The sequence below is a fragment of the Bufo bufo genome, chromosome 1 (assembly GCF_905171765.1).
Source record: "Bufo bufo chromosome 1, aBufBuf1.1, whole genome shotgun sequence".
In the NCBI taxonomy this organism is placed as follows: Eukaryota; Metazoa; Chordata; class Amphibia; order Anura; family Bufonidae; genus Bufo; species Bufo bufo.
The window spans coordinates 551,863,721-551,888,485 of NC_053389.1; the positions used below are offsets into that span (position 1 = coordinate 551,863,721).

The window sequence follows — 24,765 nt, forward strand, 5'->3', positions numbered from 1 at the left end:
GAGATGCAAACAATGGTTATTCTGACTGAGCTCCAAATATTGTGTGTGCAGATTTGAGAAACTTCCAGTAGGTCAAACATAAATCCGGGCTTTATGGCAGAATGGCCAGACAGAAGCCTCTCCTCAGAAAAAGACATATGAAACATAGAATGTGTCGGCAGATAAGAACCATTTGGCCCATCTAGTCTGCCCAATATACTGAATACTATGAATAGCCCTTGGCCCTATCTTATATGAAGGATGGCCTTATGCCTATCCCATACATGCTTAAACTCCTTCACTGTATTTGCAGCTACCACTTCTGCAGGTAGGCTATTCCATGCATCCACTACTCTCTCAGTAAAGTAATACTTCCTGATATTACTTTTAAACCTTTGCCCCTCTAATTTAAAACTATGTCCTCTTGTAGCAGTTTTTCTTTTAAATATTGTCTCCTCTTTTACCTTGTTGATTCCCTTTATGTATTTAAAAGTTTCTATCATATCCCCTCTGTCTCGTCTTTCTTCCAAGCTATACATGTTAAGGTCCTTTAATCTTTGCTGGTAAGTTTTATCCTGCAATCCATGCACTAGTTTAGTAGCTCTTCTCTGAACTCTCTCCAAAGTATCAATATCCTTCTGGAGATATGGTCTCCAGTACTGAGCACAATACTCCAAATGAGGTCTCACTAGTGCTGTGTAGAGCGGCATGAGCACCTCCCGCTTTCTACTGGTAATGCCTCTCCCTATACACCCAAGCATTCTGCTTGCAGTTCCTGCTGCTCTATGACATTGTCTGCCTACCTTTAAGTCTTCTGAAATAATGACCCCTAAATCCCTTTCCTCAGATACTGAGGTTAGGACTTGGGTTTTTACGCCCCAGGTGCATTATCTTGCACTTATCAACATAAAATTTTAGTTGCCAGATTTTTGACCATTCCTCTAGTTTTCCTAAATCCTTTTCTATTTGGTGTATCCCTCCAGGAACATCAACCCTGTTACAAATCTTTGTGTCATCAGCAAAAAGACACACCTTACCATCGAGGCCTTCTGCAATTTCACTGATAAAGATATTAAACAATATGGGTCCCAGAACAGATCCCTGAGGTACCCCACTGGAAACAAGACCATGGTCTGAATATACTCCATTGACTACAACCCTCTGTTGTCTGTCCCTCAGCCACTGTCTAATCCATTCAACAATATGGGAGTCCAAGCCCAAAGACTGCAATTTATTAATAAGCCTTCTATGTGGGACAGTATCAAAAGCCTTACTAAAGTCTAGATAAGCGATGTCTACTGCCCCTCCGCCATCTATTATTTTAGTAACCCAATCAAAAAAAATCAATAAGATTAGTTTGACATGATCTCCCCGAAGTAAACCCATGCTGTTTTTCATCTTTCAATCCATGGGATTTTAGATGTTGCACAATCCTCTCCTTAAGTATGGTTTCCATTAATTTCCCCACTATTGATGTCAGGCTTACTGGCCTATAGTTGCCCGATTCCTCCCTACTACCTTTCTTGTGAATGGGCACAACATTTGCTAATTTCCAATCTTCTGGGACGACTCCTGTTACCAGTGATTGGTTAAATAAATCTGTTAATGGTTTTGCTAGTTCACCGCTAAGCTCTTTTAATAGCTTTGGGTGTATCCCATCAGGCCCCTGTGACTTATTTGTATTAGTTTTAGACAGCACCCCACTGTTTAAATCCCTAAATCTTCATCCAACATCGTTAATGTAGTTGGTAGGACCTGTTTTAAAATGGTCTTCAAGTTTAATAATCAAGAGACTTCAGTAACAACTAATTTTGCCTCGCTGGAGACCATACAGTTTAATGCTGTAAGGAGACGGATCTCCATACGGCATTAAAATATAAAGTCATGTATAACACATGCCAATCGTCACTCAGACTGCGTACCCTACCCCTGTCAACAAAGAGCATGAACACTGAACCAGCTTCCCATTTTCTAGACATCTAATTCACAAAGGGCTAGGCAAACCTAAGGAATCAGCTAGCTTCTAATACGCTTAGAAACTTCCTACTGGGACCTAACTTTTAAAGTTGCTTTCACATAGCTGTGTGGTCCGTGAAATGCAGTCTGGTGTGATGGTTGTAGTTCTCAGACTGACCGTGGCTCACGTCAACTGAACTTACTGCATCATAGTGATCCATGATGCAATGAGTTCCAGTCTTGTACTCAAATGATGCTAAGAGGACAGGATCTCACAGCATTATAGATTAATATGATGCAGTGAGTTCAGCTCACACCAGAGGCGGATCAAGTACATGATAGGCCCGGGGCTGTCTACCCAACTCTGGCCCCTCGCTCCATTTTAGTTAAAAAAAAAAAAAAAAATTGTAAGAAGAGGCTGTGGTGCTTCGTGAGCGCCACAGTCTTTTCCTAGGCCATATGACATCACATTCCTCATTCACATGGTCTAGGTGCAGCTCTGTCCCATCTGCGTGATTGGGTCTGAGCTGCAATACTAAGCGCAGTGCTATCAAATGGCCAGAGCTATGCTTGGTAAGAAGCAAAGAGGCTACGGCGCTCACTGGAACATCGCGGTCTCCTCAAACAGCAGATTGGCGGGGTACCAGGAGTCTGACCCCCACCATCTCATAACTCTCCGAGTACAGATGTCATAGATGTTACCTGCAGTCCTATGTAACACCCCACATAACACTGTGAACTATTGTGTTATGTGGGGTGTTACATAGGACTGCATGGAACATCTACTACATTATCTGCACACAGAAAGTTATCACTGTTATCTGGGCTGTTACAAATTTGCCAAATTTAAAATACATATGATTATAATAAAAAAAGACATACCTCTTACATCCAGAAACATTTCCTGTCATGTAGACCTTCTCTTTCCTCTTCTCCTGCGTCTGACCCAGACCCCCATGACAAATTCTTTCAGCCGCATATCGTCTCTACAGAGTTTGTTACACAGACACGTTAGATTTCTAAATTTTTCCATCAACCTCCCCATCCTGGTGTCCCCACAGTGTCATCCTGCTGCCACCCCCAATACTGTGCCCACTGTGCTCCCCAATGTCCCAGGTACTATACTGCTGAAAAAATAGTGACCCCCTAATAGACATAATGGGGTCATTTATCAAACTGGTGTAAAGTAAAACTGGCTTAGTTACCCATAGTAGCCAATCAGATTCCACCTTTCATTGTCCAAAGGAGCTGTCAAAAATGAAAGGTGAGATCTGATTGCAGGTTGCTATGGCAACTAAGCCAGTTCTATTTTACACCAGGTTGATAAACTATCTCAAAGATCCCTATAGTGTCTACAGCAATTATAATGTCCCCAAAAATAATGTCCCCTAATATGTCCTGTAATAGAAAGGCCCCTACAGTGCCTCCCCAATAGCAACGTCCCCCACACCACAGTCATTTCCCCCACATTGCCCCCATATAGTAATTTCCCTCACACTACCCCCATATAGTAATTTCCCCCACACAGTAATTTCCTCCACATTGCCCCCATATAGTAATTTCCCTCACACTGCCCCATATAGTAATAATTACCCCTACACTGCCCCCATATAGTAATTTCCCTCACACTGTCCACATATAGTAATTACTCCACACTGCCCCCATATAGTAATTTCCACCACACTGCCCCATATAGCAATTTCCACCACACTGCCCCATATAGCAATTTCCACCACACTGCCCCATATAGCAATTTCCACCACACTGCCCCATATAGCAATTTCCACCACACTGCCCCATATAGCAATTTCCACCACACTGCCCCCCCATTAAGTAATCTGCCCCACACTGCCCCCCCATTAAGTAATTTGCCATCGTGTAATCATTTGCCCCCACTGTCCCTGCAGTGATATGACCTCCTCTCCCCCCCCCCAAAGTTGGCACACGCACAAAAACTAAAGACAAATACTTACCCGTGTCCGTGATGGTGAGGCAGGCGCGCGTACATCACGCACGTCTGCCTCAGGCTTTTACTACCACGTATAGGCGGCGAGGCAGGGAACTATATGCTCCCGTGCCCCGCCGCAGCAGGTGGGCATTCGGGTCAGCATTGGGCCCCCCCAGCGATGCCGGGCCCGGGGCTGCCGACCCGAACGTGCCTATTATAATCCGCCACTGGCTCACACGAGCCACAGTTTGTCCGGGAAATGTGGCCGTTACATGGACCGCATTTCACAGCCTTCGTAGGGTTGTTTTCTACTTCTACTCTATGATCGTTCTTATTAGCTGGCTACTGAGTAAAGCGACACTGGATCCTGGAGTGGGCTGTTCACAAAAGTCTACAATAAGTGGTTTACCCAAGTGAAAGATAGTATCCGTTTTTATTTCTTTTCAGTTATCCAAGCCCAAAAGATATCGAAGTAACAATTTTAATTTGTTGCTCCTGTTCGCTCTAGTGTCAATACTTCCACTTCTGAGGACTCGATGATGGGTTAGTTTTTACTTTTATTGGATCTGTAATGCTGTTCTGCCAACCAAAAGCAACTAGAGCCTGAAGGAAGAGAACTTAAATATTAACAGTTACACAAAAATCCAACTGAAATCAATAGGAACATTAACAGATGTTTGTTTTCCTGTAAATAATACAGAGCAGAAAAACATAGAAAAATGAGCCAACATAGCCTAAAAGATATCACAAGCACATAGTAGAACATCCAAACCTTCCACTATTCATTTCCTGAATCTAGCACCACAGAATCTATAGTAAAGAAGTATGAAGCATTCATTTAAAGGTGGTTTTCCTAGATTCTGGCACCCCTGCCAGTGACGTCAAGTTCATCAGTCACATGGCCTAGATGCAGCTCAGGCCCATTCACATGAATTGGGTTAAGATGCAGTACCAAGCACAGCTGCTATCCAGTGGATGGCAATGTAGTTCGTAAGCTGCAAGGCGGCGGTGAGCGCCGTGGCCTCCTCAAACAGCTGATCAGTGGGGATCCCATGTATTGGGCCCCTGCCATTCTGATATTAAGGAAGAATCTCATAAAACCCCTTTAAAATTTGCAGTGGCTGACTCTAGACACATGCCTCCAACATTAAACAGTACTATTGTTGGGTCCAAATTGGACAGCCAATAGAGTGGCGGTGCCAGCAGTGTTAGGCCCTAGCCCAGAGGGCCCCTGACAATCAAAGGGTTTGGGAGAAATACTGCAGCACTCGATGTCTTCATTGCAATTCCTAATTTATTCATCAAGAATGCATTCTTGGTGAATAAATTAGGAATTGCATTGAAGACATTGAGGGCTGCAGAATTTCTCCCAAATCCTTTAACATATGTGATCTGCTATTGAGGGCTAGCGTGTAAGACCCAGGCTTGGAGCTACTGGATTTTGATGCTCTGTCAAACTTAAACATAAAGAGGGACATTTTTTAAATCTGCTACGCCAGTTTTGTGGCATAAAAATATCACAATCATGCAATATTTGTGCTTTTTATGTGACTTGTCCATGGCGTACTTTCACCGACAGTGGCTAAATCATATCGCCACTCACGCCAAATTTATATAAACCCAGTGGCACGTCGTAAATTTGTTGCAGCAACACAAAACTAAGAAACAGAAAACTGACACCAAAAACACCGCAAATATTAAATCCCCCCCCCCCCCAAAAAAAAACTTTTGATTTTAGAAGCATTTAACATTAGAGGCAAATGTTTTTTTTTCTGCATTCCTGAATGGGTAACTACATATGCTAATGGAGCCTTTAAATCAAGATGTGAACAAAGTCTTCGGTTCTATTCATATCTGTGTAGTGTTTTACGTCATAAAGGGAAACCCCAATTCTGGATCCGTGGCCCAGCAGACACTGCTGGTAACAGGCATAGGGTCTGTTGGGTTCCACTGTGGTGTAAGGCATTTAGTCCTGAAAACAGTGCTACCATTCCTCTCAAAAACTATGAAATCTGCAATAAAGGTTCCTAATAAACTGTCCATAGCAGATGTGAACGTAGCCCAAGCAAGAATTCGTAAATTCATTTAAAAAAAAAAAAAATCTCCAAATGTTCTATTCAAATTTGTTGCAAGTGCCAGATACAGTGTATTTGGAAAGTCTTTAGACCCTTTGACTTTTCTCACAATTTGTTATGTTGTGGTCTTGTGTTAAAAAAAAAATAATAATCTATCAATCTGCACTTATGAGAAAATGAAACCAACATTTTATAAATGTTTGCAAACATATTTAAAAGGAAAAACTACAATTTCACATGGATATAAGCATTCAGTGCTATGATACTTGAAATTTTGCTCTAAGGGCCTTCCATTTTTCTTGATAATCTACGAGCTGCTTTCTACACCTTGATTGGAGTCAACATGTGGTAAACTCAGTTGATTGGACATGATTTGGATAGACAGACCCCTGTCTCAGGTCCCAGGTCTTACAGCTGACAATGCATAGCAGAGCAGAAACCATGCCATGGGGAAGAATAAACTGCCTGTAGATCTCAGAGACAGGATTGTGTGACAGATCTGGAGAAGAGGTACCAAAAAGATTTCCTCCACTGAAAGTTCCCAACAGCACAGTAGTTTCCATAGTTTTTAAACGGAAGACATGTGAAACAACGTGGACTCTTCATAGAGCTGGCCAGCCTACAAACTAAGGGGAAAAGGAGCTTTATAAGAGAGGTGACCAAGAACCCAACTGTCACTCTGGCTTAGCTTCAAAGATCCGATGTGCAGATAGGAAAATCATACAGAAGGTCAACCATCACTACAGCATTCCACTAATCTGGGCTTTATGTCTAGAAAAAAGCCCCACCTCAGAAAAGACACATGAAAGTTTTAAAAAAAAAAAAGCAGCCAAAGGACTCTCAGACGAGGCGAGATGCCCTAAATCTGCTTGGCTATTTCCGTCTGCCCCCTTAGAAATTAAAGTGGAGTGCACTCCCCATATATTTGTATGGGGCTGACAGAAATAGCCGAGCGCGCTGCTCGGCTGTTTGTGAGAAACAAGATTCTCTGGTCTGGTGAAGCCAAGATTGAACTTTCTGGCCTCAATTCTAAGTGTCATGTTTGGAGAAAACTAGGCACTACCCAATACCGTGCCTACAGTGAAGCATGGTGGTGACAGCATCATGCTGTGGGGGTGTTTTTTCAGCAGTTGGGATGTGGTTCAACTGAAGCCTCATGCAGACGTCCGTGGAACACGGTCCGCGAGATCTTGGACTGGCATTGCAGAAGAGCACGGTGTCATTGGTTGCCATGACGCCGTGCGCTGCAATACCAGTCCGGTATCTCATAGGATCAATGCAATATTAAAATTTTTCCTTTTCAATAAATTATGGACACACCGTGTCATTATGAGGTATTGAGTGCAGAGAGATAGAGAAAAACTAGATTTTTTTTAGCAGAAGGCCGTAACATAATAAAACGTGAAGAAAGTGAATGGGTCGGAAGGCTTCCCGAGTGCTCTGTATGAATATTTCTTTCAATTTTGGACATTTTCATATATAAAATACTATAAGTTCCAAGAAAATCAAAAGTTTTGTTTTCTTTTCAGAAAACAAAAGAATGAGTGATTTTAGGCTACCATTGCATAGAAGTAGGAGTGCCAATGCTATGCTGTAGAACTGCAGTACAGAGCTATTAGGACATTCTTTAATTCTTACTCAACTTCTCTATTTCCCCAGCACATGACCTATGTTCTAGCCTGAGACATCTTGCATTCCTTCTTATTAGTCCTTCCAAAGACACACATATGATGTTGACTAGTGAAAGGTATGCTTTTATAAATGCCAAATCATGTCTGAAGCATGTCCTGCTGACCACAACAATGTTAGATGTGAAGACACTCGGTGCAACAAAGGAATGCAAATAAAACTTACTTCACGTCAACTAACGTCACAAAGAGAATACACTTGTATATAAAATTATATAAAAGCAAAATACAAAACAAATATATGCGCATAGATTTCAATTATTATTATTTTTTTTAACATGGTTATTAGAGTGTCCAAAACTATTACAAATCCTGGAAACTAAGGATATTAGACCATCCCCAAGAAACATTTGAATGGAAGTAGGAGAGCAGATATAGGAAAATATGATCCGTTTGATACAAATGAAATCTACGTTGAAACGGACAAGTGTTAATCCTGTGCATATGATAAATCTTTGTGGGTGGGGGAGATAGAGAGGGGTTACTAAGGGAAGAGGGGTTGGGGAAACAAAATTCTGTGGCACGTGAATTCAGTTCCAATCAAATTTGTGAATCACAGGACACCAACCATGAAGCATTTAATGGGTTAACTTTTTTTTTTTTATTTCATGTCCCGTCCCCCCCACTTTGATTAGACTAATTACTTTTTCATTGGTACTTATTAAAAGTTGCTTCCCGGGCCAACACTGCTCTCCCGATCCAATTATATGTTTCGGGATGACTTGCCATAAATTATGGGTCTGTATTTCTGACCTGAGGTGAAGTCTCTCTTGAATTCAGACGGACATAATACAGCGTCACATAGCGATAAGAATGGGATCACATTCAGTCATATGTTTTCATGGAAACCTTTCCAAGATTCCTGAGTACACATGGCTGAATCCGAAACTATGCATACCACAGTAGATAAAATATGCAAACAATTTAGTGTTTGTCCAAATGTCCGTGGACATTGCTTTGGATTTTATAGTCAGAAGGACTTCTCTAGAAACTCACATCTTGCTTTAAAAAGTAACGGGATATTCAGGGTACATCCACATGTGGCGGAAATGTGGCAGATTTTCAAAAACAGATTTCCATGCAGAAAAGTTGCAGCATTTTAGAGCAGTAGCAAAATGATGAAATAAAAAAAATAAAAATTACACATTGTCAAAAATGTTCGCGACTAAGGCTACTGTGTGGACCCGTCATGGATCTGCACAAACGCATCCGTTCAGAAAATACAACCGCATGCATCCGTTCAGAACAGATCCGTTTGTATTATCTTTAACATAGCCAAGACGTATCCGTCTTGAACACCATTGAAAGTCAATAGGGGAGGGATCAGTTTTCTATTGCACCATATTGTGTCAGTGAAAACCGTCCCCATTGACTTACATTGTGTGTCAGGACGGATCCGTTTGGCTCAGTTTCGTCAGACGGACACCAAAACGCTGCAAGCACCGTTTTGGTGTCCGCCTCCCAAAGCAGAATGGAGACAAAACGGAGGCAAACTGATGCATTCTGAGCGGATCCTTTTCCAATCAGAATGCATTAGGGCAAAACTGATCCGTTTTGGACCGCTTGTGAGACTCCTGAACGGATCTTACAAATGGAAACCAAAACGCCAGTGTGAAAGTAGCCTTATGAGGACATAACTTGACGTGCAGTGTAGATGTCTATTTATGCTGCAGATTTCACACCTTGCAATGCAGAGGGTGAAATCCATGGCACAGTATCCACTACCTAGTGAACAGCTGATACATTCTGTACTCCGGAGATCTGTTCCCTCTACACCTGGGTCTCCAGCCCCCCCATTCTTGTACCATTACTGCCCATGCATACAGTAGATGACATATCCTGGGTTTGTGGTTTGCAAACTGTTTCTCTCAAAGCATGCCCTGACAGCGTCCAGATACAGACTGGAGACCACTATCCTTGAAACATATCAGTAATGTTAAATCTAAAAAAACACACTATTAATACTCCCTAAGTATTTCTTTTCTCTGTTCACTAAAATGTGTAAATGTGCCAGCAATCACCCAACAAATAAACAAACGATCGTACCTTTCTCCTTGATCATTTCTTACGTACATAAGAGATCTGCTGCCCCAGAACAATGATATTCTATGGGGAAGAGTGATCACATTAGCGATCCCTTGTCCCCATACAGCAGAGATGATTGCTTACATAAAGTTCTCACCTCCTCTGACGATCAGGAAATTAGCAGGACTCTTTGCTTTTTCCCTGCCTGCTAAACTGGTCCGTGTAAAAGGACCATTAATAATGTGCTGTAGTATTCCGCGTAAATGCGATGCGTGAGTTGTACGCATTGCACCCGCACTGAATACCAACCCATTCATTTCTATGGGGCTGTTCAAATGAGCGGCGATTTTCACGCATCACTTGTGCGTTGCGTGAAAATCACAGCATGCTCTAAATTCAGCGTTTTTCACGCAACGCAGGCCCTATAGAAGTGAATGGGGTTGCGGGAAAATCGCAAGCAAGTGCGGATGCGGTGCGATTTTAACGCACAATTTCTAAGAGACGATCGGGATGGAGATCCGATCATTATTATTTTCCCTTATAACATGGTTATAAGGGAAAATAATAGCATTCTGAATACAGAATGCATAGTACAATAGCGCTGGAGGGGTTAAAAAAAGAAATTAAAAAATTATAATTTAACTCACCTTAATCCACCTGATCGCGGAGCCGGCATCTCCTTCTGTCTTCATCTTAGCTGTGTGGAGGAACAGGACCTGTGGTGACGTCACTCTGGTCATCACATGATCCATCACCATGGTAAAAGATCATGTGATGACCGGAGTGACGTCACCACAGGTCCTGTTGCTCCACACAGCTAAGATGAAGACAGAAGAGATGCCGGCTCCGCGATCAAGTGGATTAAGGTGAGTTACATTATTATTACTTTTTTTTAACCCCTCCAGCGCTAGTTTACTATGCATTCTGTATTCAGAATGCTATAATTTTCCCTTATAACCATGTATTAAGGGAAAATATTACAATCTACAGAACACCGATCCCAAGCGCGAACTTCTGTGAAGAAGTTCGGGTTTGGGTACCAAACATGCGCGATTTTTCTCACGAGAGTGCAAAACACATTACAATGTTTTGCACTCGCGCGGAAAAATTGCGCGTGTTCCCCAACGCTCCCGCAACGCCCGCGTGAAAGAGGCCTAAGCAGTCTGAAGTCACCAAGTTCCACTAAGACATGAGACTGGTTAACATTGAGGTCATCACATGGAACCTCAGATGCTGATGCTTGTCACCACCATAAGAGATTTTAGTCAGAGGTGTAGTTAGGGCATACTCCTGACTTATCCCTCTGATAGACACATTAATAAGGTGTGAACAGAGCCTTACAATACCAACAAGAGGAAATGAATACAATAAATGTCTAAAATATATGTCTTCAGAAGGATTTTTTTTTTTAGGTTAACCCAGTAAGGTGTTCTAAGAAAACTCACAAGGTTGCGATAAGGGAGTGTTGGGCTCATTGAAGGTTTTCATAAATAAAAGGGGTTGGCCACTTTATACAAATGTAAAATAAATTGTAAAGTTGGACTCATATGACTATAAATGACTTTTTATGCTACTCCAGTTCTGACAGTGAAGCCAACTGGCCGCCCCCGTAACTGCAATATAAACAGAGAAGGCTGGCATCCTCTTCATGCATAAGATGGAAGATGGCAGCAGGCCGTCTTGTTCAAATGACTGCTTCTCCGGGCTTTCCCTGGCTCCGTCCACTTCGGCAGAGGCACTGAACGGTAACTAGATACAGGCAGCAGAGTCTTCTGTGTCTGTTTAACACCCCTCAGCTGAGGAAGCCAGAGACAGCAGGAGGAATAGGTTAAGGCAAGTCATGTGACTGCCGCCATCTTGTGTCCTATGGACATGGAGGCCTGACAGGTATCAATCACACTTTAGGCTCCTTTACCTCGGCCAGATAATCACAGAGAACATGTATGGGGACGAGCAATGGCATAAGTGATCACTCCTCCCTACACTGTGGAGGAGATCACTGCATGTAAATGCCGCGGTCTCCTTCACTGATGAGTAGGCGATTCTTTCCCGACAATCGTCTGCTATATCTAGCAGTGAGAAGGGGCCTTTATGCCATCACTGATAACGTCTCCCTCCTGTACCAATAGCTGTTCACAGTAGGTGGAAAAAGCAGACATATAAATGACAGGCTTTACTGAATATATATAAATCTGCTCGGCTCCTCCTGCGCTGTAACATGGTGCTGTCAGATGGCACTGCATTTTGTGGTGACAGATCCCCTTTAATACTGGAAAACCCCTTTAAGCTTACTCTTTTCATAATGAGTTTTACATCTAATATCTTTTTTTGTTAGCTTTCTCATTGTTTTCAAGATCTCTATTTGCTGCAAATATATCAAACCTATTTGTTTACATCTAAGGCTACTTTCACACCTGCGCTAGGTGCGGATCCGTCTGGTAGCTGCACAGACGGATCCGTACCTATAATGCAAACGCTGGTATCCGTTCAGAACGGATCTGTCTGCATAACTTAGTAAAAAAAAAAGTCTAAGTGTAAGTCAAACGGATCCGTCCGGACTTTACATTGAAAGTCAATCGGGGACGAATCAGTTTATAATTGCACCAATATTGTGTCAATGTAGACGGATCCATCCCCATTGACTTACATTGTAAGTCAGGACGGATCCGTATGTCTCCGCACCGCCAGGCGGACACCAAACCCGCCTCCAGAGCGGAATGGTGGCGGAACGGAGCCAAACTGATGCATTCTGAGCGGATCCGCATCCATTCAGAATGCATTGGGGCTAAACTGATCCGTTAGGGGCCGCTTATGAGAGCCTTGAAACGGATCTCACAGGCGGACCCAGAAACGGCAGTGTGAAAGTAGCCTAAAGGCTAAAAATCAGAGCAGACTTAGGGTACAGGCACATATTCATTTTTTAAATGCACTTTTTGAGGGGGGGGGGGGGAATAGAAAAAAGCACCAAAGACCACAGGATCAAAAAAGCTAAAAAAAAGTCTGACCTGTGCTTATTCTGGCTTTTTTGTGTGTGTGTAAGTTCCCTTAAAAACATTCATACAATGCATTTTTTTTTACTTTTTATTCTGACTAGATTAATAAATAGATTATTGGATTGGCAAAAGGTAGACAAACAATACGATTAAAGTTCAACCAGAAAAAAAGGTTGGAAGGAGGGAAGAAATAAAGTTGCATCATAACTGTGCTCCGATCAGATTTTCCCCTCTAAAACTTCTGTAAAAATGACACTTTCATAGTATAACGTATACACGACAACTAAAAAGTAATAGCTCTCTTTGCTAGCAAGTAGCCCCTTTTCATTTTGCGTGACAGGGTCCAAGATTTCCAATAGGAATATTTTTCAACAACAACAACTATCAGTCCTACCACTGGGACCCCCACCAAATACGAGAATGGGGGCCCGTACCCCCTGCATGCCTCCTCCTGCTCCCCTGAAATGACTGGAGCAGCCGGTTGCACATGTGCGCAGCCGCTCCATTCCTTTCTATGCAAGTTCCGGAGATACAGCGGGGTCCCAGCGGTAGCATAGGAATACCCCTTTAACATATTTGCCAGTTTTTCCAGTATACAATAAACATACGCTGCACAATGTAATATGGGCAGCACAATGGTTCAGTGGTCAGTACTAATGTCTAGCCCTGTCAATCCAGGGGAAGGGACAAAAGCTGAAGGGGTGTAAACAAACTGGTGCTCTGAGGGCTCTGGCCAGCCACTTGGTGCTCCAGGAAAGTCAATGCATATCATTTAAAATGCAGTTTTCTTGGGCAACAAACAGACATAATCAGGGTATTGTTTTAACCAGCATGATCAACTCTACCAGGCTATATTCCTGGTTTAATAGGGTTGATCATGTGGACAGTTGCTCTAAGAAGAAAAGGATTAGGCATGTTGAAATTTAACAGCCTGTTCCTCCTCCCACCACACACACATCAAAAGCAGAGGGAAAGTCGAAACTCCCCCATACACATTAGTTGATTGACAGGTCCCAATGAAATTAGTGAGTTCGCACACAATTAATATAATGTATATGACCACTTAACAGTTCAATGGACTGCAAAACAGAAGAGGCAAATTATTTAGGCTCCGTTCACACTAATGAAATTGTTTCCAATTTTTAAGGTTATATGAACTATACAACAGACCTGTTTTGCAATGGATCCTATGGACTTAGATTCCCCTCTCTGAATGGAGTGGCGGTGCGCATGTTGGTCCACTGCTCCATTCATTTTTATGGGACTGACTATCATGATGTGTTTATCTGGTGTAACCGCTACATCACTGCACTAACTACCTCTGCAAATATCTGAGCTAAGGCCTCATTCACAAGACCCTGTCCATTTTGCGGACGGCAAACCAGGGATCTGCAAAACACGGACCCCACATCGTAGTGCGGACCCATTGACCCGGTCTCCATGTTTCACGTGTTCACACTTTGCTTTTCGCAAAATGAAAATGGTGGTGTAAATGAGGCAGTAAAATCACTTCTTGCAGTCATTTAGGACTCATTCACACAACCGTACGATTGGGTCCGCATCTGTTCCCCAATTTTGCGGAACGGGTGCGGAAGCATTCATTTCAAAGAGGCCACAAAAGATGCAGACAGCACAACGTGTGTTGTCCACATCCGTTGCTCCGTTTCCGTGGCCCTGAAAAAAAGACAGAACATGTCCTATTCTTGTCCGTTTTGCGGACAAGAATAGGCATTTCTATAATAGAACGCCCGTTCCGGGCGGCATCCATGTTTTGCGGCTCTGCAATTTGTGAACCACAAAACACAGCGCGGTCATGTGAATGAGATCTTAACAAGAACCTTCAATTTAAATTCCAGGTGATAAAAATCTGTCCTGGTCATGCAAGCAGAGATCTTGAAAACCATAGTACATACATTTTTGATCTGACAACGTATAACATCTAGCTGCTGAAAACCCCTTTAAGCACTTAATGGACATAACATCAGACCCAATCGACAGGCAATTTCAATAATTCCATACCCGGGAGGTGATAATTATGGAACTTAGTATATATTACCGATAAATAAAATTCCAACTTCTCGTTTATTACTATTAGTCAATGTGCCACACAAAAAAAAAAAAAAAACATCTCTGTGAATCTACAGTCCTAAGCCACTGAGAAAAATCCAGTAAGGACCTTTCAAAGCAGAGTATTTCGGTGCTGCCACTGCATCTTTATACGCCATTCCTCATCGAGAACGCGTAGGTGGAAAGATATAAAAACCGGAAAATTGTTTGGCCTGTAAAAAATTTATAAGCATTAAACAGCCGAAGCTTTCAGAACACAACCACTGTCTACACTTAAAATAAACAGGATTAACAAAATAATAATCTACCTTTCAATATGGTTGAAACCAGATTTACAGAATACGCTCTAAGGCCTCTTTCACACGGGCGTTGCGGGAAAAGGTGCGGGTGCGTTGCGGGAACATGCGCGATTTTTCCGCGCGAGTGCAAAATATTGTAATGCGTTTTGCACTCGCGTGAGAAAAATCGCGCATGTTTGGTACTCAAACCCGAACTTCTTCACAGAAGTTCGGGCTTGGGATCGGTGTTCTGTTGATTGTATTATTTTCCCTTATAACATGGTTATAAGGGAAAATAATAGCATTCTGAATACAGAATGCATAGTACAATAGCACTGGAGGGGTTAAAAAAAAATTTAAAAATAGTTTAACTCACCTTAATCCACTTGATCGCGCAGCCCGGCTTCTCTTCTGTCTTCTTTGCTGTGTGCAGGAAAAGGACCTGTGGTGACGTCACTCCGGTCATCACATGATCTTTTACCATGGTGATGGATGACCGGAGTGACGTCACCACAGGTCCTTTTCCTGCACACAGCAAAGAAGAAGACCGAAGAGATGCCGGCTACACGAGCAAGTGGATTAAGGCGAGTTAAATTATTTTTATTTTATTTTTAACCCCTCCAGCGTTATTTTACTATGCATTCTGTATTCAGAATGCTATTATTTTCCCTTATAACCATGTTATAAGAGAAAATAATAATGATCGGGTCTCCATCCCGATCGTCTCCTAGCAACCGTGCGTGAAAATCGCACCGCATCCGCACTTGCTTGCGGATGCTTGCGATTTTCACGCAGCCCCATTCACTTCTATGGGGCCTGCGTTGCGTGGAAAACACACAATATAGAGCATGCTGCGATTTTCACGCAACGCACAAGTGATGCATGAAAATCACCGCTCGTGTGCACAGCCCCATAGGAATGAATGGGTCAGGATTCAGTGCGGATGCAATGCGTTCACATCACACATTGCACCCGCACGGAATACTCGCCCGTGTGAAAGGGGCCTAAGGGGTTTATCTATGTCTTATGTTTCAGCTAACCTGTGGAGGGAAGAGACTTCCAGCAGTACTTACCATTCCATTTCACCACCGATTCCGCAATCTCGGCTGTGATTATGTTCGTGCAGCTAAACAGAATGGGCAGTTACATCACAGCCAACATTGCGAAATCGGCAGCGCAACGGAAGGGGAAGTTCTACTGAAAGTCTCTTCCTTCCATAGGTTAGCTGAAACATAGAATATAGTTAAAGCCCAAGAGAACTCCTTTAAGAATGGATGTATCAGATGTACATAGGGTCGTTTCGATACCAACATTTTTATTCAGTTTCGATACCATAAAAAAGTATTGCGATACTCGATACCACGCGAAAAAAATAAAACACAAAAAAAAAGCCGCGTGCATTCCGCATTTTATGGAACAGTCCAATCCTATTTTTTAGGGGGAACAAGGTGACTAAAAAATGGTGAATCGCGCAGTTATTTTTTTCTGTTCTGGCGTTCACCGCATAGATTTTTTTTATATTTTAATAGTTTCGACTTTTCGGACTTGGCAATATGTGATATGTTTATTTATTCTTTATATATTTTATATGTACAATTGGGAAAGGGGGTGATTTATACTTAAAGGGAACCTGTCATCAACTTTATGCTGCCCATACTAACGGCAGAATAAAGTAGAGACAGGTGAGCTGATTTCAGCGGTCTGTCATTTATAAGTCAAAAGTAAGTGGTTGCTGAGAACCAACATCACAACCATTGCAGACTGGGCCTGGAAAAGAGTCACGGCCACCTGAGAAGTGTCCTGGTTATTCACAATCTCCTGCTCTCCCTGCCCACCTGCTGATGACTGGCAGGCTTCTACCGAGTTGTCTCCCTTTCTCTCTAGGAGAGAACTGCCAATCATCAGCAGATGGGCGAGAGAGCCGGAGATTATGGATAACCAGGACTCTTCTCAGGTAGATTTGACTCTTTTCCAGGCCTGGACTGCAATGATTATGATGCTGGTTCTCAGCAACCACTTACTATTAGCTCATGAGTGACACATTGCTGAGATCAGCATTTCTGTCACTATTTTATGCTGTCCTCAGTGAGGTCAGCATAAAATTGGTGACAGGTTCCCTTTAATATTTGTGTTTTTTTTAACTTTATTTAATAACTAACTATTAGCCCCCTTAGGGGCTAGAACCTGGTATCTTTTAATCCCTTGTCCTATGCACCCTGATAGAGCTCTATTAGGGTGAATAGGACTTTACACTCTCCCTGCTGCCCTGTGCATAGTGCACACAGCAGCAAGGGAGCCAACTATGGCAGCCAAGGCTTCAGTAGCGTCCTGGCTGCCATGGTAACCGAGCGGAGCTCCAGGATTACACTACTGGGGCTCCGATCAGAAGCTGCCACTGCCACCAATGCGGAGGAGTGGAGGGGACCCTGTGGCCACTGCCACCAATGATTTTAATACTGGGGAGGGGGGGGGGGCGCACTGCGCCACCAATCTTTGTAATACTGGGGGGGAGAAGGGCGCACTGCGCCACCAATGTTTTTAATAGTGGGGAGGAGGAGAGGGCGCACTGCGCCACCAATGATAGTTAACCTTTAATACAGGAGGCGGTGCCGGCAGAATCACATAGCCGGCACCCTGCCTCTGAAAGGGAGCTGTGGCACCTGAGGGGTTAACTACGACTGATCGCGGCGCCCTCTAATGGAGGCAGGGTGCCGGCTATGTGATTCTGCCGCCTTCTGCATTTGTATTAGAAGTTAACTTTCATTGGTGGTGCAGTGCGCCCGCCCCTCCTCCTCCCGTCTCTCCTCATTGGCAGCAGCAGCAGCATAGGGGGGAGGGAGAGAGTGACAGCAGCACGCTCCAAGTTCTGTGATACTAGACTGCGCAGCAGCGCAGCCCAGTATCGAAAATTTTTTAATCCCGGTATCGTATCGAAACCGGTACAAAAGTATCAATTGGGTATCGAAATTTCAATACCCGAAACAACCCAACATCTGCCATGTGACGTCACCAGAAGAAATGGCACATATATGTACATCATTATGCTCAGTTATGGCCTTATTCAGACAGCCATATCAAAAAACTAAACACAAGGATGATTTTTAATGCAGCTCTGAGGTTCACATGTTCCTGTAGGACAAGAACTTGGAGACTACCGGACATGGTTGTCTCCAGGTCCATGTGCCAAGAGACACCGACCAGAATGGAGCATGGCCAGAGGTGTAGACAGCACCATTTACTTGTATCGGTCTCTGAGCTGTCCATTGTACAGTACACATGGCAGCAAACAGATGGAAATGATATTCGTTTGAATAAGGACTTAGGAAGATGGGTCTTCCAGATGCCACAGCCCCTAGTGATATGGTTGCATTATGGGTACAGAAACCTAGAAGATGCAGTTGTTAAAGAGTCACTGAGATGTCTATGAGCCTGTTTCACTTCCATCTCACCGAGCGAGGAGAGACAACACACTATGTGAGCACTTCTCTCTCCTCATTCTAGCAATCGGTAGGGTCTCAACACTCAGATATCCACCAATCAAAACCTTTGATATGTTGCTATGACATATCAAGTTTTTTGAAAGCTCAGTGACCCTTCAAAAATGTCTGGGGGAGAATGGGAAATGTGGGTAATCCTCTTCATATGTTTTTTCACAAGACCAAAGACACATTTCCAGTAAATTGATGATAGATAGATAGATAGATAGATAGATAGATAGATAGATAGATAGATAGATAGAGATAGATAGATAGATAGAAAAGTGCGGAGCATATCAAAATATTCGAGGAATAAGTTCAGATATGCAAGGTTGGTTCGTTAAGTTCTAACGAAAAATATAATACATGCTTCCGACATAAAAAAAATATACAATATTCAGCGTACATGCAACACCCAAAACTTCATTCATTTGACATAAAAGTTGTCTCTGGTGGAACGATTGTCTGGTGGAACAATTTCACTGCTGACTAGTCAACAGGAGCCAACTTAAAACACAGGCTATTATACGACTAGATTGGTGTGTCACTCAGAAAAGCAGCACTTCCATTTCTTAGAACATCAACTGCACTTGACATTTTTACATCAAGCGATCACAGTAAGTGTGCACACAGTAGACACAAAGAGCGCTCTTCCAAATACCACTGAACACTCAAAAATACAAAACTATACAGTCAAGACTATCACAAGGAAACTTTTCCTGAAAATGGCAAATTGATGTAAAAGACAGCAGCGGAAAAAAAAAGGACTAATATACATACCGGTAATAAAGCGCAAGTGGACAACTGAAAGCACCTAAAGTAGAGCACCTGTCTGGCACTGACACGAAAACCAAAATTAGGTTTACTAATGGTGGATTCCTGGTTTCTGCCTTGTGATTTCCAATGTAGCATGCCAACAATGAATAGTGCAAAAAGAAAGCCAAAGAGAACAGCTTCCAAGAGCATCTCTACAAGTTGTCCCTCAGGTCACAATTTTTATTGGTTCCAGGACGACCATTGTAAGTTGAAACCATTGTTACTTGAAACCATAACTAATTGGTTCCAAAATGTGAACTCAAAATAAGAAAACAAATATAATATTATACTATTATAAAATACAGAAAGATGGAAGATGTAAATCATTGGACAGGGGCTTCTTCACAGTACTGCATAGGTTTTTATAAGGTTTTAAAGGGGTTCTCAGGTCATTTCGTCTCATCAGAGCTTGGCAATAACCTGTGGAAGGAAGATCTTTATAGTAGTTTATAGTAAATAGTAAATGCAGCTGAACAGGTAAAAAAAAGTGGCCACATCCGGTCAGAACCTGGGTGGTAGAGCCTGCTGCCCGGGCTGTACAGACCACAACATCGGAGGCGTGAAGGACGAGTACTATGTAGAAAAATATTACTTCCACAGGTTATTACCAAGCGTTGATTAGAAAAAATGACTAGAGAACAGATTTAAGCTTGTTTTACACAGTCAGTATTTGGTCGGAACTTGTAAGCCAAAACCAGAATGTGAACCTACAGAGAAAAGGTATAATAGAAATATTTGTGCCTCTTCTGTTTTTTGGACCCACTCCTAGTTTTGGTTTACAAATACTGATTGTGTGAAAGAGGCCTTTAGGTTTATTTTGCACCCGAATATTGTACCAGCGCAATTTTTAGTCTGCACCAAATTTAAGATTTGGAATTGTTAACCACATCTAAATCTGTGATGTTGTTTTAGAAAGTGAAGGGAAGACTAAACACAATGCACCACAAAAATCTGTATGTGCGACATCATGCCATAGAGCTTTATAGCATCAGGATGTTTCACCACTTTTTATACGACCTTGGAGATTGTGTCTTTTTGTCCAAAACATGCATCAAAAACTGTCTAAGGCTACTTTCACACTTGCGGCAGGACGGATCCGACAGGCTGTTCACCCTGTCGGATCCGTCCTTCCGTCGTGCCGCCGCTCCGTCCCCATTGTCTATAATGGGGACGGGGCGGAGCTCCGGCGCAGCACGGCAGTGCACGGCGAAAGGCCGCCGGACTAAAAGTCCTGCATGTTCGACTTTTAGTCCGGAGGCCTCTCACCGCGAACTGCGCCGGAGCTCCACCCCGTCGGCGATCCGGTGGCACGGCGAAATAGCGGAAGGACGGATCCGACAGGGTGAACAGCCTGTCAGATCCGTCCTGCCGCAAGTGTGAAAGTACCCTAAGGGTACTTTCACACTAGCGGTTTTCTTTTCCGGCACTGAGTTCCATCACAGGGGCTCTATACTGGAAAAGAACTGATCAGGCATATCCCCATGCATTCTGAATGGAGAGTAATCTGCTCAGGATGCATCAGGATGTCTTCAGTTCAGTCATTTTGACTGATCAGGCAAAAGATAAAACCGTAGCATGCTACGGTTTTATCTCAGGCGAAAAAAACTGAAGACTTGCCTGAATGCTGGATCCAGCATTTTTCCCCATAGGAATGTAGTAGTGCCGGATCCAGCATTCAAAATATGCGCAGACCAGTAAAAATGTGAAAAAAGATACAAGACAGATCCGTCTGTCCGCATGACAAGTGGAGAGACGGATTCGTTCTTGCAATGCATTTGCGAGACGGATCCGCATCCGGATGAGTCTTTTACAAATGCTTGCAGTCACATCCAGATCAGCGGATCCGGCAGGCAGTTCCGACAACGGAACTGCTTGCCGGATCACACTGCCGCAAGTGTGAAAAGTAGCCTAAAACTGCAGCAAAACAAGGCACAGACAAAAAGTTGGAACAAAAGTTATCTAGCATGTCATAAATGAAACTAAATTATGGTACACACACAATATATTTGGCACAGCAACTGGGTTCCACAAATTCTGGTGAAAAAGAAGACACTTTCCAGGTGCAGTAACATTTTTACAACTCCCAGAAAAATAACCTGGAGACATCCCCACTTGGTGTCCAAGACAGCACTTCATCCTGGCAGAAGTAGATAGCGGTACAGAACATGTAAAAGCATACTGTACCATAGAGAGGAGCTACTAGGCAGCAATCAGTGCATGCACTTCAGTAATACCAATGCTTTACCAGCGAGATGCCCATGCCGATTGGTTGGATCTTCTAGGTAATCACATGTGCCTCAGATCAGCAGCTTCTGTGGCATTGTATGATGAATATACTTTCAAGTTACAATGTTTCAGTATAGACCATGGTATGTTAAAATATTCCGTCCTAAGGCCAATATAACCTCCAGACCACCAAATCTGGTTTGTCTTACAACATGAATTATGGGGTTATTAGGGGAAACACATCTGAAATAACAGAGTATGTGAAAGCATTCTACAAGCAGTGGATGAATTACTTTGTAGGAGTCAATGATACCTTTACGGAAGTAAATCCGAAGTAAAGCAATAAAACTAAAGATGCCAAACAACACAGTTAAGGCCCTATTATACCAATGGATAATCATAGTAACACTCGTTAGCGTTCATCTGGCAGTGTAATACTGTCGCCAATCACCCGATGAATGAGCAAACGCTTGTTCATCAGGATCTTTTAACATGTTTAAAAATCCTTGTGTGCCGACGCCGTGTAATAGGTGCTCTGGTGCCAGCAAACAATAAGTATAGGGACGAGCGATGGCATTACAGATTGCTCGTCCCTACACTGAGGAGGAGATCGCCCAATGTAATAGCAGCAGCCTCCTCCTCTAGCGAGCAGGCGATTGATGGGGAGAGAACCTGTCAGTGTAATAGTACCTTTAGGTACTAATGCAATTGGTTGGCTCCATACTATGCTGAAGAAATCTAGGCCCTGAGAACTGATTTTGCAGGACATGACCTCATACTAAGGTGGCGGTAGTTAGATCACTCTAGCAGTCATTTTGACAATTTTACAGCCCAAAGGATTTGAGGACAACCCTTGAGACAAACCAAAAATGGAAGACATCCTTAAAGAGGACCTTTCACTAGAATAAAAAATGTAAACTAAGTATACAGACATGGAGAGCGGCACCCAGGGATCTCCCTGCACTTACTGTTATCCCTGGGCGCAGCTCCGTTCTCCCGTTATAGGCTCCGGTAGCTTCATATGTTCGGCTCAACTGGGTGGAGCCTGCCGGCGTCTCCTTCTCCCAGGCTGTAGCGCTGGCCAATCGCATCGCTCATCTCATAGCCTGAGAGAGAAAAAAGCCTCTCGGGCTATGAGCTGAGCACTGCGATTGGCCAGCGCTACAGCCTGGGAGAAGGAGACGCCGGCAGGTTCCACTGGGTGCAGCCTAACATATGAAGATACCGGAGGCTATACCGGGCGAACGGAGCGGCGCCCAGGGATAATAGTAAGTGCAGGGAGATCCCTGGGTGCCGCTCTCCATGTTTGTATCTTTTATTTTAGTAAAAGGTCCTCTTTAAGGGTATGACCACACCTGGAAGCCAAATTAAAAAAAGAAGACGAGGAGAAGACCTGTTCTTTATACTTTCTCTCCTTTTATGATCCACTCCTGATCTTGGCTTCCAAAATTGTATCAAGAAACCAGAACGTGTGACGACCGTACCCCAAAAGTTGGGCAACAGTAGCCACTTGGAAAGCACACCAAGATCGGTCGTACCTTATGGTTAGAGATTGATGGATTCCATACCGCTAACCATTAAAAGGTGGCCATGTTCGGAGGAGAGCACGTGCTCTCAGGGCCCAACATTCAATACAAACATGCTTACACCACCCTATAAAACCCCTTTCAGGACAAGTATCCTTGAGGTATGAGCCACGCTCGCTGGTCAACATGGCGACCCAATACTCAATGGGGGGTACCCATGTACACCTACAGCACTTACCTTCTTTATTAAGCCTCATGACCTCCCTGCTTTTTCCACCGTCTTTTCCAGTCTCGTCTAAATCTACATCTGCGGGAGAAAGAAAAGCCAAAGTCAGGATGTAGACCTCAGTGAATGGGAAGCCTCAGCGTGGCCCCTCCATGCCCACCACACACGCTGCATGGGCACCATGCACTTGTCCTATAGCACATATGGATGGGATACACAGGCAAAGCCCCAGTGCACAGAGGAGCACAGACAGCACTAAAGGATGGGCCTCTCTCTAATAGACACCCAGTAAATCCCCACACACTCAGGCTCCCTCTTTCTAGATGTCTTCTGCTGTCCATGGGGCTTGTCTCTCTGACCAGGACCACAGGGAGTAGCGCGGGGGACACCAGGGACCGGTCTCTCACTTTTATTTTCTATATATCAATCTAGATGCCTATAGAAAGCCAGGCTGTGCCAGGCTGATTGATCGGTTACACAGCAATTGGATGGGGCCGTGTTCTTACTGTCGGAGCAGTGTATTTTAGCTGCGTCGATCCAGGTGGACCACGGTTTGCCCAGAAAAGCCTCCGGACTGGGCACTTTGCGATCCAGTGTCGCCATTGCTCTTCCTTCTTGTTGCTTTTCCTTTCCTTCGGAAGCGGAGCGACACGGGATTCGAGGCTCCGTGACGTCATCTTCGGAACGTTCCGACATTGAGCTGACTGGAGGGGAGGGGGAAGCCGAGCGACTGTGTCTCTGATCCTCCATGCTCATGTTTGGCATGTTCTGGCTGCAGTGCCGCCGGCGACCAGAGAGGGAGCTCTGCTTCCCAGTCTGTGAGGCGAGGAGTCAGGAGACTGCAAATAAACCGCACGTTTACCAAGAATTCAAAGTAATAAAACGCATAGGACGCTGCGCTTTATTTTAGAGGGTTATATATATATATATGTATAATTTTATTTATTTTAACCAAACCCGTGCCTCCTGAAGCAAACTTGTCACCATTCTGGGTTATTGTTATCACCTCAAAAGTTTTAAGCTTTAGCTGAAAAAACTTAAAATATTAACCTTATTTTTTATATTTTCTTTTTGGAAATTTGTAATGCAAACCTCTGCAACAAATCTGCCACGTGTTAATCTACCCAAAGGCTTCTTTCACACAAACGATACAGATTCTCTCGGGGTGCGTTGAGCGAAACTCGCACCATTTCGCAAGCCAGTTCAGTCAGTTTTGTCTGGGATTGCGTTCAGTGTTTCAGTTTTTTTTCCAAGCGGGTGTGATCAGTTTTGATGCTTTTTTTAACGCGCGTGAAAAAAAAAAAACAGAAGGATTACAAACAACGTCTCCTAGTAACCATCAGTGAAAAACGCATTGCGTCCGGATACAATGCGTTTTTCACTGAAGCCCCATTCACGTCTATGGGGCCAAGGTGTGAAAAACGCAGAATATAGAACAAGCTGCGATTCTCACGCAACGCAGAACTGATAAGTGAAAAAAGACGCT

General features: G+C 43.4%; 1 protein-coding gene across 2 annotated transcripts in view; it reads right to left on the reverse strand.

Annotated features, from left to right (window-relative positions):
• ATXN7L1 (ataxin 7 like 1) overlaps positions 1-23,926 on the reverse strand; it is a 125,290-nt gene extending 101,364 nt beyond the window's left edge. For both annotated transcript variants that reach the window (XM_040412725.1, XM_040412714.1), the window contains exons 1-2: positions 23,786-23,926; positions 23,292-23,360 (exon numbers count right to left, since the gene is read on the reverse strand). In XM_040412725.1, coding sequence (XP_040268659.1) covers positions 23,292-23,360; positions 23,786-23,882 — 166 coding nt within the window. In that variant the 5' untranslated portion in view covers positions 23,883-23,926. The remainder of the gene's footprint in view (positions 1-23,291; positions 23,361-23,785) is intronic.
• Between the last annotated feature and the right edge of the window lie 839 nt (positions 23,927-24,765).